The sequence below is a fragment of the Pleurodeles waltl genome, chromosome 6 (genome assembly GCF_031143425.1).
Source record: "Pleurodeles waltl isolate 20211129_DDA chromosome 6, aPleWal1.hap1.20221129, whole genome shotgun sequence".
In the NCBI taxonomy this organism is placed as follows: domain Eukaryota; kingdom Metazoa; phylum Chordata; class Amphibia; order Caudata; family Salamandridae; genus Pleurodeles; species Pleurodeles waltl.
In genome coordinates this window covers 1,104,423,881-1,104,439,380 of record NC_090445.1, presented here as the reverse complement: position 1 = coordinate 1,104,439,380, position 15,500 = coordinate 1,104,423,881, and the positions used below count along the sequence as shown (strand labels likewise).

The 15,500-nt window shown below is 41.0% G+C and overlaps 1 protein-coding gene across 9 annotated transcripts in view; it reads left to right on the top strand.

The window, feature by feature from the left end:
* Positions 1-15,500, top strand: part of CAMTA1 (calmodulin binding transcription activator 1) — a 2,488,613-nt gene that overhangs the window by 2,389,293 nt on the left and 83,820 nt on the right. For all 9 annotated transcript variants that reach the window (XM_069240215.1, XM_069240212.1, XM_069240214.1 and 6 more), the window contains 2 exons: positions 2,593-2,839; positions 12,754-12,825. In XM_069240215.1, coding sequence (XP_069096316.1) covers positions 2,593-2,839; positions 12,754-12,825 — 319 coding nt within the window. The remainder of the gene's footprint in view (positions 1-2,592; positions 2,840-12,753; positions 12,826-15,500) is intronic.

Genomic DNA, 15,500 nt, shown 5'->3' with positions numbered 1-15,500 from the left:
AGAAACATGGTGTAGCTCTGACTCTGTGAAACTGCCCAATAGAGCATATTTTCATATTTTATATAATTACTGTAGGGGTCCCTTCTAATCTCTTCGTAATGTCCCAGAGTGAAAGATATGTAATCAACTATCTGGATATTTTGTCTACCCCATGGCATTATGTATATATTTCTGGAAATTACAGTGAGGTGTGACCTCAACAGGACAGCTTTAGCGAGTGGTGGTGCCCTGTTTGACAGTCTTTTTTGGCACCCTCCACCCCATAAGCACTTCCTCGGATTCCATCACTACCACCGGGCAAATGTGCCCCTCATCTCTCCATAGCCTCCTTCACATACATTCATTTGTTTTAAAGTGCTTGTAAAGGCTAGCTTTACTAATCCACTCAGGTATCCACATAAAATATAGTTCTGTTCTTTGCAGCAGGCATATTAACCCTCTTGCTACTTTATGGCAACACAAAATTGCCACTAGACAAAACTCCTGTCTCTCTCTCCCTAGCAGGAATGTTAATCACAAGAGGTATCTTGACATTTTAATTGTTTCCTGAAGGCTGGACGCACAATGGACTTTTCAGCAGGTGCTTTTAAATCACAAGTTTCAAAAGTAATTGCTAAACTCAGTGCCCCCCCTGAGGTCACGCCCCCAATCCAGGTCAGCAACGGTGCGGCCGCACCACTCGCACCACCCTAAAGCTGGCCCTGGACCTCAATATTGTACAACTCTTGTTGATTTCCTGAAATGTCTCTGGCAGCCTTTAGCTTCCTTAGGAGATTTACAGTAATAACTGGAGGAGTCATTGTTTACACTAGTCATTCCCAAAATGGGGAGCTTCTCAACTCTGAAATTAAATGCATTCAGGTACTGAAGTCCCATCTAACATTTCCATCTCTGCAGTTAAATGTATTGAGGCACACAAGTGCCTAGCCTGCAGATTAGTAGATGCAATTGAAAATGCCCCCTTGCTGAAGCTGTGGATCCATTTCTACTAATATATGTATTGTGGTAATGGGATATCAAGATTGTATATTCAGCTCTGTAATTACCATGACCCAATCACTGCGACAGAGAGGGACTGGATCCATCTCAGCAAATAAATGCAGTGATGCAATGGAGCACAAACATTGCGGATCCAGCTCTGTAATTATAATGACCCAGTCACTGAGTCGATCCATCTCAACAAATAAATGTAGTGATGCAATGGGGTACTAAGATTGCAGATCCAGCTCTTTAGTTATAATGATCCAATCACTGAGCTGAACCATCTCAAAAAATAAATGTAGTGATGCAATTGGGCACCAAGATTGTAGATCCAGCTCGGTAGGTGTAATGACCTAGTCCCTAAGGCAGAGATGGACTGAATCTGTGTATAAACATAAAGGTGTTGAGGAATGGGAGCACCAAATAAGAGAATCCATCTCTAAAATGCAATTCCTCTAGGTCAGTGGTTCCCAAACTTTTGACTTCTGTGGACCCCCAATTTATCAATATTGGAGCCCGGGGACCCCCAATGAATCATTATTGGAACCCGGGGACCCCCACTGAGTCATTACTGATAGCTGGGACCTAATATTATTACATTTTTTAAGCAGTCGCGCACCCCCTGAGGAGACTTTGAGGACCCCCAGGGGTCCCCGGCCCACAGGTTGGGAACCACTGCTCTAGGTCTTTTATTTATGCAGTTTTATACTGTGCGAACTTGGGCCAATGGCATTAGGGTAGTTTACATGAGCACCAGATTACATTACACCAGGTCACAATTTTATTTTTTATTTTTTAGGCAGAGGCAAATTAAGTGATTGAATGATGTTGAGCCAACACGACACGACCCTGGTTATCAAGTTCCAAAATCGGCAGCTCTGTCCTTAGGCCACATTTCCTCTCTTGGTGGTGTGGTAAATACAGAGTAATTTCATGTTTCCCTTAAGTCTTCAGGAAGCAGATACATCTCTATAGTGTGTTTGTGACGGATATTGATTCATAGGACGAGGCAACTTTTGATTCCTAATTCCTATCAGGTGAAATCACAGTATGCATCAAATTCCTCAACATGGTGCACACAGTTAACGGGTAAGGCTTCCACAACCTAAATAACCACTGTGGAACACAGGCCTCTTTGGTGCCTCGAGACCGAGGCCTATATTTATATTTTTTAGGTGCCGCATTTGCGTCATTTTTTTATGCAAAAGCGGTGCAAACTTACAAAATATAATTATATTTTGTAAGTTTACGCTGCGCTTGCGTCAAACAATGACGCAAATGTGGCGCAAAAAAGGTTTAAATATGGGCCCATATGTCTTGTTTGATACTTCAAACCAGTTGCTATTTTTAGACAAAAGCACTTTGCATTCTGGGACTTGCAGTTTCACTTTACTCACTTTAAATATGGGTCTATGATGCAAGCATGCACAGTGCTGTTAAACAAAAAGGGAGGGCTTGATAAACTTGTGGCACATTCTGTACACAATCTATCATTTTTTTCAGTGTTACATTTCCCTACACCTGTAATTGAGAATGTTTGACTTCTTTGAAATGTTCTGTACAATTTGTCTTTATAAGAGTAACGTTTATGGTTTCACACCCATTTTTTAGGACTATGTACAGTGAGCCTCTGACCCCTTCGTCTAATACCAGCCTCAGCCCGGAGTGCTCCCCCATTAGCGAAATGTCGTTTGAGAAAACCAGCCTCCCATCAGCAGCTGATTGGTCAGAGTTCCTGAGCGCGTCCACTAGTGAGAGGGTTGAGAACGAGTTTGCCCAGCTGACCCTGTCGGACCACGAACAGAGAGAACTGTACGAAGCTGCCAAACTTGTACAGACCGTGTTCAGGAAATATAAGGTACCAGCGTAAATCAGTGTTTCAGACATCTGCCAGCAATAAAACGAGAACCATTTATATTTGCCATTTTGTTTCAGATTGTAGACGTTTTTTCATCTATATCTTTGGCATCAGTTACTTTAGGGTGCCCAGCTTTGGTCCAGAGGGGAGTATTCAAAGCAGATTTTTAAGATATCCACATACGACTAATTTACAATGACTCTATATGGAAATCAGTTACATAGTAGTTATCCTGAAAGTGTGGTATGGATCCAGCCCTTAAGTGCCAACTAAAGACACCCCTGAGTTACATATTTTTAATAATCACGAAAGGTTGACTTGATTTAAATGTTCCTACCACCGTCCCCCAAGTAAGTCATACACCCCTCACTGTATTTTCATTTGATAACCACATAATCTTTTTTGTATTCTGATGACAATGCTATTACGTTTACAAGTGACGGCACACAAAACCTTAGTCTTAGGGGTCTGATTAAAGATAGGGAGAAAACAAAGGAGAAAACAAAAAATCCACCAGTTTGTGGAGAATGTGCCAAACCTGATGGAGAATCCTCTGGCAGAATTCCATCCACCACCCGAGAGCTAAAACACGTCTCCATCAGGTTTAGCACTTCATGCAAATTAGGGAAATTTCTGTCAACAGCTACTAAATCATGCCACAAATAAGCGTTTTTAACAGGATACAGCCTCAGAGATCTATAAAAAGGGAGCATGGATTGTTCTATAAATTAAAGACCATCTATAACGCCCATCAAAACACTCTGATTCCCTATTGAAGTCAAAATTCAGTTTAACTCACTCAAACATATTTGTCAACTCAGCAAACAGCGATAAGAATAAGTGAGAGTCTTCCTGATGGAAACCTTAAGAAGAAACTAGACACTTTCAGTTACCTGGGTTAAAGGTAGGTAGGTACTTCAAGGGCATGAGCAGATTTCCTGGCTCTCAAGAACAACACCTCCTTTAGAAAGAACTCTCTTTATCTGTAATGAGTAGAATTGGTTTGGCTAAAATGATCACGTTACCAAGATACTTTTTGTCACACTCCAAGTGGTGCTGCCAACTTCCAAATCCACAGCTTTACTTGCTATTGACCGACTCTATTTGGAGCCCTGGCCCTTGCCGGGGAGCACAGCGACCGCTCCACTTGCCACATGAATAAAGGCGCTTAAGAGCACCTATTTGAACTTTACTACTTTGCGGCTCAGTTCCAGTGGGTTTCCAGTTGGCAATCAGGACACCCTTGCTCCGGGCAGTGCAACCGGAAGTAGGCAGCAGGACATTAGCAGAATCACTCGTGGAGCAAAGAGACTGGAAATAGGAAATTCCTTTATTTGAATGGGTCACGGAATATGGTTGGAGCAGGTGCCAGAAGCAGATGTCTTCAAAAGCCATGTATGCCCCAGAGGTACCACTCTAGGCCTGATTAAACTGAGTGGGGTGGTTGCAGCTGTACTACTGCCATGTAGAGTGGAGCTGGCAACATGGTGGTGGATGAGTTTCATGAAAATGAGATGTTGATACCCCCTTCATCACATTATTCTAACAAACATTCCACCAGGTCAGCTCCTCACATATGGATCGCATGCATTAACAAATGTTCACTATAAGAACTCAAAATTGAACCACAGTCACATGTGGTTCTTCACTCAAAACAAGAGGAAGTTGGGGTGTTTATTGCATCATGCGCTAATAGCGCCGACTACACATGACCTGAGGGCGTTTCAGAGAGAAATAGCCGGGAGATTCGGGCAATGAGCGCAGCCACTGCGAAGAGAAACTTGCTCTGGCTGCCATGCCCACCCAGAGCGTCGAGGAACGCTCGAGTCAAGGTTGAAAATACTACAATTATTTGCGAAAGATGTTTCTTAAATCCCGAGAGCCTAGGCAATTGTATAAAATGTTCATCAGTGACGTACATTCCCTCCCTACTTGTGAGAAGACTGAAGCTGACATTTACCATATGGCCTGTGAGTGCCCAGTACGGTCCGGTTACTTGAGTAAAATCACTGATGTACCAAGTAAAACTTGGTTACTTAGGCCTGAGTTTAGCATTGTTGGAGAGATGCCTCGATCCAAAAAAGCCAGCCCGCTGCTATATATGGAATATGTAGAGCGCATGGGATCCACGCTCCGCCGTTCCGTTAGTTTAATGTACATTCAAATCGTGTTCCGTGTATGGGTTTCGGGAGCCCGGACTCCGGAGTCAAATGGTGGAGACGGGGAGGCTTCAGGGCGTCTAGGTCGCTGCTAGAACAAACTGCGCTAAAATAGCCCGTGTGTACTATTGCAAGGGGTTGGTCTTAATCGTGACACCACAGTTACTCTGTAGATTTGTCGGTCTGGCTCTGTTGTCAGCTAACCGCCTGGCAGATTGGAGATCCGTCAGGGCGCCTGAAAAGCGTGCTGGCTCGCAGATATATAGAGGTGGACTAGGGCCGAAAATGTGATGATGAAAGATGACTCTAATGACACGGCGAAGGCCTCGAAATATTATGACGAGCTGTTGTTACTGGCAGCGGGAAGGAACACTGACAACAGACCGGCTTAGATTCCGAATAACATGAGTGTGCACACCCGAACACCAACCCGAATGGCTATGGGCCCACTTGGATTATTGAGTGTGCATCCTAAATTCGACTCCAGAATAGCGATGGGACACAGCACAACACTGAAAAAAGTGTTGACAGGTTAGTAAATCTAGATTTTCTGTACCTTACTACACATATATGTATTTATGTAGTGTGTATATTTTCGAGGGATGTGGAGTTAGAAATAGTAAATCTATTCTTCCTTATTTGCACTTACCTTTCAATATTCTGCCCTCGATATTCTGGTGGTCCCTCTTCAATAGTACAATCACATTTTTACACAACCTTATGGGGTCATCATTGAAGCAGTTTGTTATGTCTCCTGTTGATGTGGGAAGTGAAGCTGCAAACTTGAGAAATTGCCATCACTGCTTTATTACCACAGGAAAATGTGTTGGCCCTGAATCCACAAACGGACACTAATATTGCTTTTTTACCTTTTTGTCTTATTCATAATTGCAATTGTTGCTCCAATCTTAAGTGTTTATTATGTCCGATTGCTTCTGCCATGTTGATTGCTTTGTTTCTTTCTCTAATTACATAGGTGACTGAAAGCGAGTTCTCCCTAGTATACAGTGGATGATGTTATAATGCTAAAATCAGTACCATTTTTTTAAAAGCCTTTCTTTTCCAGCAAGAGAGTAGTTTGCATTTTAGTAAAGTCAATTGACGGATCACACATACTAAGTTTTTTTTGTAGAGGTGTACCAGTGAAGACAAATCAGACAGAAGAAAGTGATGAAACAGCTCCCCTAAAACAAGTGTGAACCATAGCGCAGCTATTTACATGGATGAATACTCCAGCTCTGTCTGCTAGCACCAAATTAGCACATTAAATTCACACGTTGATGCTGCCAAGTTTTTCGAAGGTGTGATACTAAAACTCAAGCAATTACAGGATAAATTGAACTATCTCTGAAAATGTCAGTAGCTGTCATATTTAGGAATTTTACACTTTGTTTACCGTGTGGTGGAATGTTGGAACGTTTTTTATTTTGTTTATCATATTATAATGCAAGTAATGTGTGTTATGGAGGATAGGTAGCGCCTCGGGGCCTCGCCAACATGTATGAACATGGTACAGAGTGCTACAATACAGTATAATGCAAACAACATAATCACAACAGTTATTAGTCGTAGAGGAAAATGTTTCCTTTCTAAGTACATGTGCAGATCAGCAGGACTTAGCTAGTAGCTCTATATGTTGCTGTGGGAACGGCTATGATGCCTCATGAGGAGGATTATGCCTTCATGATTGGATTAGCAGGGCAGTAGACAGACAGGCAAGACTCTACTGGAGGTAAGGTGATGTAACAGAATACCTGAGACCTGCTGCCACCAACAGGCCACAGAAGACAGTCCCATAGTGTGCACTGTCCAACTAGAGCAAGTTAAAATAATGTCATATAGCATTGCGACTTCCCGATTGGTGGAAGCTGTTGATCATAGACAATAATTAAAATCCCCAGCGAGGAGGGAAAAAATGACTCATTACATTTGATCTGCATACCCATTCATAATCTCTTTTTAATTTTTTGGACATATCAAATTCAAACAAGATCTGTTGTGTTGTGGGAAGGCAGCAGAGGTCTTTGCGTGCCTGTGATACATCTATTCCTGTGTTTAGCAGTTGCAATTGTGATTGAAATTGCATTTAAATAGCACTTACTAACCGTGATGAGGCATCGAAGTGGTTTATGCTGGGCAGCATGCTGCTCTGGAACCCAAGGTTCGTAGTTGATCCAGAGTTGTTGATTACTGTTAGGTATTGAGATTAGGCTTGTGCTCTCAAAGCAAACCATTCCATGCAGTCATTCCAGTTAAATTAATGGTAGTTAGGTGCAATCATGAATAGTTGAGTAATAGCATGAAGCTGGGTCTGGGTGTTACATGCTGTTGTTTAAATGTTTTTCTAAGCTTCCACGATTCCTCCATTTAAGAGAAATCAATTGATATGTGTGCAGAAACGCTTTTTTTGAAAATGAGGAGACCCAGCAGAAAATGGCAGCTGCCAAACACTCCACTTATGTTTTTTGTGTTGAGACGAGAGTGATGGAGAGACAGCAAAGGATAGGGAGTGTGTGGGAGAGAAATCAACGAGGGGTTGGACCAAAGGGAAGTGGGCAGGGGAGCACCAGAGGAGCTTAAGGACGTGGAAATAAATGGAATAAATAAAATCCAAAAAGATCTGGAGTGGGGGAAACAATAGACATGTTGAGGGCAGGTAGAGGAAGGAGCAACACAGCACGTGCCATGGTATTTGAGGGAAGAAGCAACATGTAAGGGCAGAGAGAAAGAAAACGTGGCGCGCTCATTGAGCACCAAAATTAAAACATAAGTTCCTTGAATGTGAGTAGTGAAAGGATTCAAGTCGTCTGTTCAAATGGATGGTACCGAAGTAATGATTCAGAGTAGGAACAAACAGAATAATTAGAAGGAAGGCCATCAAATAAGAAGCAAGCAAATAATATAGACAAGAAACCAAACCAGTGGTAAGCAGTGGGCTGTTACAGGTTTGGGATGGTCCACTGCAGGCTAGAACTAAATAATAGGGGAGACTAGAAAACCTGAAAGACTCACATCTAACCATATGGAAAGATGTTTCTGGAAAAAAAAAGTATTTTCACAAAAAGTGTTTGATCTGATAGAAAACATTTAGCTCAGTGGCTGCTCATTATTCAGACAACATTTAAGCAGCATTGCCAAAAACATTCACAACAATAGCCTTGTTATTGTACTTGCATGGGTTCAGAACAATTTCGGATGTTTTCTATACTGTTTTCCTGAAAATAAAGTTTTACCAAAAATGACAACTCTTCACACATACATACAGAAAAAACAAAAATATTATTTAAAAAAATCACCTGGGGTGCACAGGCCTCTCTGGTCATTCTGGGGCAATTTTTTTTTTTTTTTAAAGAAAAAGCCACAGGTGTGTGTGTGGCCTGTAAGAAATTGGATTGTTGGTTGAGGCTGTGGGGTATAACCCTTCTCAAGCAGCAACCACAATTCTTTTCAGGGTGAAGTCACACACAAACCCTAAATTAACCTGTGTCCAACACTTCGATAGCTTGGCACAGAGCAGTCAGGTTTAGCTCCGAGGCAATGTGTAAACTATTTGTGCAACATTTCAAACAGTAACAGAGTGGAAACACACCAGCAAAGCAGTCCACAAAAGAGTTAGCCAAATAGAGTCATTTTTAATAAATAAAACAAGACCAAAACAACAAAACCCAATTTGTAGAACCAGAGATATGTATTTTTAAAGAATTCAATGAAAATAGACCCAAAAAGCACAAAGTACCAACTCAAAATATCTGGTTGCACTGGACCAGGTCAAGGTCACACTTTCAGGGCAACCTCAACAGGTCAGATACAGTCCCTGTGTTACTCTTGCTTAGGTTTACCTTCTCAAGTATGTGTCAAGAGTCATGTTTTTTGTTGAGGGCTGCGAGGAGAAATGAGAGCATTACAAGAGGCTGTCAGCATTTAACGAAAAAGCAGGTGGGCATCCCGGACGAGCGGGCTAGAGCTTTGTGTTGGCAGTAGCCTGTGAGTGGTGAGTGCTCTGTACTGTAGTGCAAAAAGTCAGGCTAGCTGCACTTCACGCTGATTCCTTTTTGCTAGCGGCGCAATCTCGCTGTGAACAGGCTGGTTCACAGTTGCAAAGTGCCAGAGAGTTTGGTTTAAGCTCACTGTGGCACACCAAGGGTCCAGGACCTGAGGGACTCTACCTGGCGGTTAGGAACTCACTTCGGCTGGGTCCAGGGACTGTTTATGGCATTGAGGTGCCTTTTATGTCCCAGAGGTTCAGACCAGGAGGCCAGAAGACTATCCCTTGGAGTCACTCTGGTGTTCTGGGTTGAAGATGCAGTTGCAGGTCCAGTTCTCCTTCCCCAGGCAAGAGTCAACAGACAGCAGATCAGCACTGCAGGGCAGCGGTTCATTCAGAGCAGCAGTCCAGCAGATTGGCAGTCTTTGTAGCAGCACAGCAGTCCTTCCTACCAGAGTATCCACAGGTCCAGAGATGTGCTGAAGAGTTGGTGTCTGAGGTCCAGTATTTATACCCAGTTGTGCCTTTGAAGTGGGTGATGAGCTTCTAGAGGCATTCCTTTAAAGAGCACAGATACCCTGCCTTCCTGGCCTTGGCTCCAATCTATAGGGAGTATGCAGCCCTTTGTGTGGAGCTAATACACAGCCTAACTAAATGTAAGTGGGTTTGGCCCAGCTCCTTCCCCCATCCTGCCAGTGATGGCCCATCCAGTCACCTTGTGATGAAAGGATAGTATACTACCAAAGTAATGCAGGTAAGTCTTTATTATCAATGTAGAGTGCCCACAACATCCAACACATCCTGTCCCACCAAGATCCCAGTAGCAACTGGCATACCTGTCACCACCATAACCTGAGGCAGACAAGTTTGCCTCAAGAACTTGTGAAGTCACAATACGCATGCTCATGTTTTAGTATACACAACATATTACTAAACATCTCATTCAATAATACTTACAACACACATCTAAGTTCCCCATTGTGTGTGGCTATCTAGGAGTAAAACACAAATCCCAACTGTCAGCAACTGCCAGAGACAAGCTGCGGGCACCAACGGCTAAGGCAAGAATATGCTAACTTTCTAAAAGTGGCATTTTCAGAATTGCATTTTAAAATCCAACTTCATCACAAGTTAGGATTTTAAATTATGATTCCAGAGACACAAAACATGATGGGGTTACCTGTTCCCATTTGGAAATTACACTTGTAGAATGTAACATGGTAACTCCAGTGTTATCCTATCAGAGAGGTATGCCTTGCGGCAGCGAAAAACAAAAATTAAAAGTTTTTCGCTACTAGGACACGTAAAACTTAAAAGTGCATGTCCTACTTTTTAAATACATTGCACCATGCCCTCTGGGCCTTCCAGGGCCCACCCTAGGGATGACATTTATATTAAAAAGGAAGGTTTGGGTCTAGCAGAAGGTTAATTTTGTTACTTTGGAATGGCAGTTTAAAACTGCATGTACACAGGCAGCAATGGCAGGTCTGAGACATGTTTAAAGTGCTATGTAATAGATGGCACAATCAGTACTGCAGGCCCACTAGTAGCTTTTAATTTACAGGCCCTGGACACAGGTAGTGCTGCATTACTTGGGACTTACAAGTAAATTAAATAGGCCAATTGGGTATAAGCCAATTCTACCATAGCTAGCAGTGGTAAAGTGTCCAGAGTCCTAAGTCAAACAAAAACAATGTCACTAAGAATAATGGAGGAAGGCCAAACGTTTGGGCAAACACTACCCTAAGGCTGAAAGGTCTAACATGGCCCCTTCTTTAATATCATTTGCGAAAACCCAAAGTTAGTGGCAACACCATAGAAAGTGCTAAGCCTTAATTTGCATGATGTTGTGTCTGAATGCAAATCAGAAATTGCTTTTGCCTGTAAGCTCATATAGTTGTACACTTGCTGGTACAGGGACTAAAAGGCCCTGAGCAATATAGTGTGTGCCACCCAGGAGGTGGTGTACAATAAGGCCATTATCACAACATCAGAGGCAACCCTAATTTATTTTGAAGTAGCAATTAGAGGGGGTGTGTGAAATCCTCACCTAAGATATTATCCCATTGAGGATCTGCGGCAGTTAATGGGTAAGTAAACATTTCATTTTACTTCATAAAACGTTAATTTACTGCATGTCAGAGATATTTTAGTAACTGTTTGTCTTTCATACATTCTATTTCAACTTGCATTCCTGTTAGCTATTTCCAGCATGTTTTTTCCATGTAGTTTATTATCCGTATAAGGAAGAGGGTGTGGCGTAAACGGGCAGAGCAGTCACCTTTGGTACTGAGGAATCAGCTTGGAATGTTTGTGTCAGTTTAACATCCTGTGATTCTGGGCAAATCACTTAATCTCCCTGTGCCTATAAAAATGAAGATGTACTTGTGTAATGTAACTGATGCTCTTGTTAAGTGCTCGAATACCTTCGAATCAAGTTCATGCAGAGCACTATATAAAAAATGCTGGTATAGTGCGTACGTTTAATGCTCAGCGTTTTCATTTTTGACTCCGGCACTTCCTTTGGCATCAACTCCAGAGCTCTGAGTGTGGTCCGTTGCAAACAAAACACTTAACAAGCCACGATTGAGAGCTTTGACGTTGTGCCTAATGGCATTGCTTGTTTCTCATTGTGCCTGTCAAAATATTCACTTTGATCGGCTAAGCATTTTCATATGTCACCAACGCTACTGCCTATGTTCACGTTTTTCCCTAGTCCTTTTCCTAGTGGGTGCTGCAACTATCATCTGGGAGGTGAGGACTAGAGACTGTTTGATGGATTCAGTTTCTGTTTTTTTAGCCAGAAACAACTGAAGGCATTACAGATGGAAAATTACCTCTATAATCCTATTATCTTTTAACACCATATGTTTGTTATTAATTCACTGCGCTGCTTTATGATTTTTGCTTTTGTTTGATTCTCTAACCTGTTCAGTGGAAGAAAATTAGCTGAACTCTCACACACTTGTCTAAAGCAGATTACCTGGAGTGCGTAGACTTTAAGAGCACACGCAGACACACACACACAGAGTTTTGGAAATTCCTCAGAGTTTTCTCTGGTAATAGGGACTATTTACCTACAGGGTAGTCAAGAAAGTTGGTATGGATTTCATATGGAGATATGGAGGTCAACAGTATGTCAATGAACATGTTTTGAGGTAGCACTCTAGTGCTCACTATTAAGGGAACCTAACAGTGGAGTAATCATTAATACATGTATTCCTAATTTAGACTTGGATTCGGAAGTCCTTGCTGCTTCATGTCTTATAAGATCGTGCACTTAAACAAATTGCTCAATAGTGCTTTTAATTTTCTTTCATTCATGTATTATACATGCCATCATTTTTTAACTTTTATCAGCGTACAGTGCATGTACATGAACTATCAATTATATGGATCTCGGTGTTCACTACATAGTGTCAAAAAAGGCCTGTATTGTCCTGATTTGTGAAAGTGTTAATTATCATCCAGGTATTGAAATCTCTAGATTTTATTAACTAGGCTACCTTGGACACTTTAGATTTCCTGTGCTATATTAATGTGTGAATACATTATCCAATTAGATTCACTTCACCTCTGAAATATGATTGTCTGTTAGACATTTTGCAAATATGCGAATAAAATTAGATGATAGCAATGTTGATGCCACATCAGATAATGTAACAAACTTCAAACTGTCTCTAGTCTAGTTCTCACTGTGGGATATCTTCTGTCACAGTTGAAAATTTAGTCTAGTTTGCTCTCATGATGTTTTTCAATTTACTTCTTAGGGTCGTCCATTACGGGAACAGCAGGAAGTAGCCGGGGCAGTGATCCAAAGCTGTTATCGAAAGTACAAACAGGTAACAACAACAAAAATAACATTATAGTAAGGGAAATGTGTGATTTTCGAAAAGTGTCTCTGTGATTTGAAGAAAGTGAGGTTGAAAGATCTAATATCTGAAACATGCTCCATGCTTTGCAACGATTTAGATTAAATTGTATATCTTCAGTTGGGAGGACTTTTTCCTGGTTGATAGACTTTCAATAACATAATGGATTGTAAAGATACGGTCCAACTATGATTCCTTAAATTAATTTTACATTGTGGTTTTTCCGAAAATGACAAATACGGTTTTCTTTGAGGAAAAAAGAATTTGAATGAGCTTTAAAAAATATATAACTTACTGTAAAAGAGATGGATGAAACTGGACAATTAAATGTCTGGTATGGAGATTAATTTTTCTTTTAAAGTGAGAATATGGCGGGTTTAGGACATTCATTGAATCTGGCTGTCTCTTCAGAATGGACAGTTTCATGGAAAATGGACCGAAGCCTCTCTGAATCTTTTTTTAAAAATATATTTCATTTGTAAGACTCACTTGCTAGCTTGTCTTACAATGTGCTGAAGCATTATCTTAAATTATGCAACTTTGAGCCTGATTTAGAGGTACGTAATACGGGGTAATACTGTGGACAGGATATCTATCACGTTTGTTATAGAGTATTCCAACCGCCGGGGTCTAAGTCAAGCCCTTTTTGTTTACTTCTCGTTTTTTTTCACAAAGTTTACAATACGTCCCGTTATTGCTTCTAAATCTACGTGATCATCAGATGGCTACAATGGTATATTGAAGACTTGAAGCTTGCCAGTATTTGTGGGGCAGTTTGCATCCTTTGCAGACACAAGTCCTTAATCCTTACACTATACATGCAGATCCTCTTTGCTTTGCATGAAAGTATAGGTTTGTAGCAACATGTGTTTTATCTTTCTCTATCTTTGGTCAATCCTTAGCTTGTACTCTATCCTTCCTGTGCCTTATTGTCAAAAGCAGCATTAGAAAGACCAACTATAACCTGATATTACGTTGGTCCTTTGGTGCTCAAGAGGGACCCTGAAATATATCTTTTGGTTTATAGATTTTCATGTAGCGCAATTGCCATCCTGTACTGTACATGAAAAGAGTACAAGTAGATCAGCTAAGTTTGAAGTTGATGGAGCAGAGGCTTTATTGATGTGAATGATTACAAAGTTATGGCCAGAGGCTAAAATCAAAATCCTCCATTGCAACAGGCCCCTCTGTCCATGAACTCTAAGTCTGCCTGGGTAGGTGGAGAGATGCTGTCATGGGCCTCAAACAAGGGAATGGCAGTAGAAGTTCTCTACGCTTACCCCTCCTGAGAGAGAGCAGGGCAAACCATCCTACGATTTCTCGAGCCGTGACAGGCTAGGTAATGTAGGCTTCTTGCCTGGAGAACACTGCTGGTCCTCTTGTGATTGGGCTTGTGTTTGTGATGATCCCCCCGTCTTTCCTATTTTCCAAGCATGTACGAATGAGCTGTGTTTTTACAATGTAGGTGGGAATTATCTCTGTAGTTGTCTATAGGTCCAGCAACTTAGAGAGTACCTCAGTTCAACTCAAAGCCAGATGCAGTCAAGCTAATGAAAATAAAGTCATTGGTTATATTCTTAGGTAATATTATTATTTAAAAGCACAATTTAACCGAACTATTTTCAAATTTAGAATTTGCATCAGAAGGTACATATACTTTCACTTTTCTTTTTTAAAACCTGTGTGAAGAACTTGTTAAATAACTCTTTCGAGGAACAATTGAAATAATTACCAAAACAGTGGGGTCTTTCTCTGATTTTATTATGTGTCTTTTTCCCCCCATCTGTCCTCTTTGATACAAGAAAGTCAGAGTTTTTAGACGTTTTTATTCATTTTTCAAGTTACAGGAACAGGTAATCAGTAAGATAATTTATTGTATCAACACTGAAACAGACTATGAAGAATTAATCTAGCTGAGGTATGTACACATATAAATGTTGCACATGAAAATGAAAACACGTACTAATAAATGCCATGAACTAAACTTCTGAAGTTCAGGCAAAATTGTAGTGTGGCGTTAGTATGATTAGTAACGTATTTGGTGTTAGTCATTAATGTAATTGATGCTATTCACATATATTATCCCTATATTTCTTATTGCTTTCCATGCTTTTCATTCTAGAAGGTGAATGTTTGTGAGAATTCTGTCCCTGGCGGATGGCATTCCTCTTCTGCCTGGGTTGGAGCTATTCAACTCTTCTACTTCTCTCTTCTACTTCGTCGTGGGTTTTGTTTACTGGATTTAAACAATAAATCATCTGGCAGTCTACAAGCCACCTGTGACCTCTCTTTCCCTTCTACGAAAATGACATGGAATAGATAAATGACCCAAACTTATAATAATACAGCACATTCGAAAATAAATGTGTGAAGAAGTTTTGTTTAGAAATAGAGCGAGTGCTATAATTGACTTAATAATAGATTTTGATGTACAGTAGTATGTATTATTGCATACTTCGTAGGAGCACTCCTCAGAGCATCTGTTGCGCTTTGTAACTACTTTTTTTTTTAAATAATCTGTTTATTGGCATTTTCAACGTTCAACACACAGTACACCAATGAAGAAAACACAGGACAAGCCGACCAAATATACTCCAGTGAGAAACATCCCCTAAATTCCCAAAACTCCACATACCCACTCACCA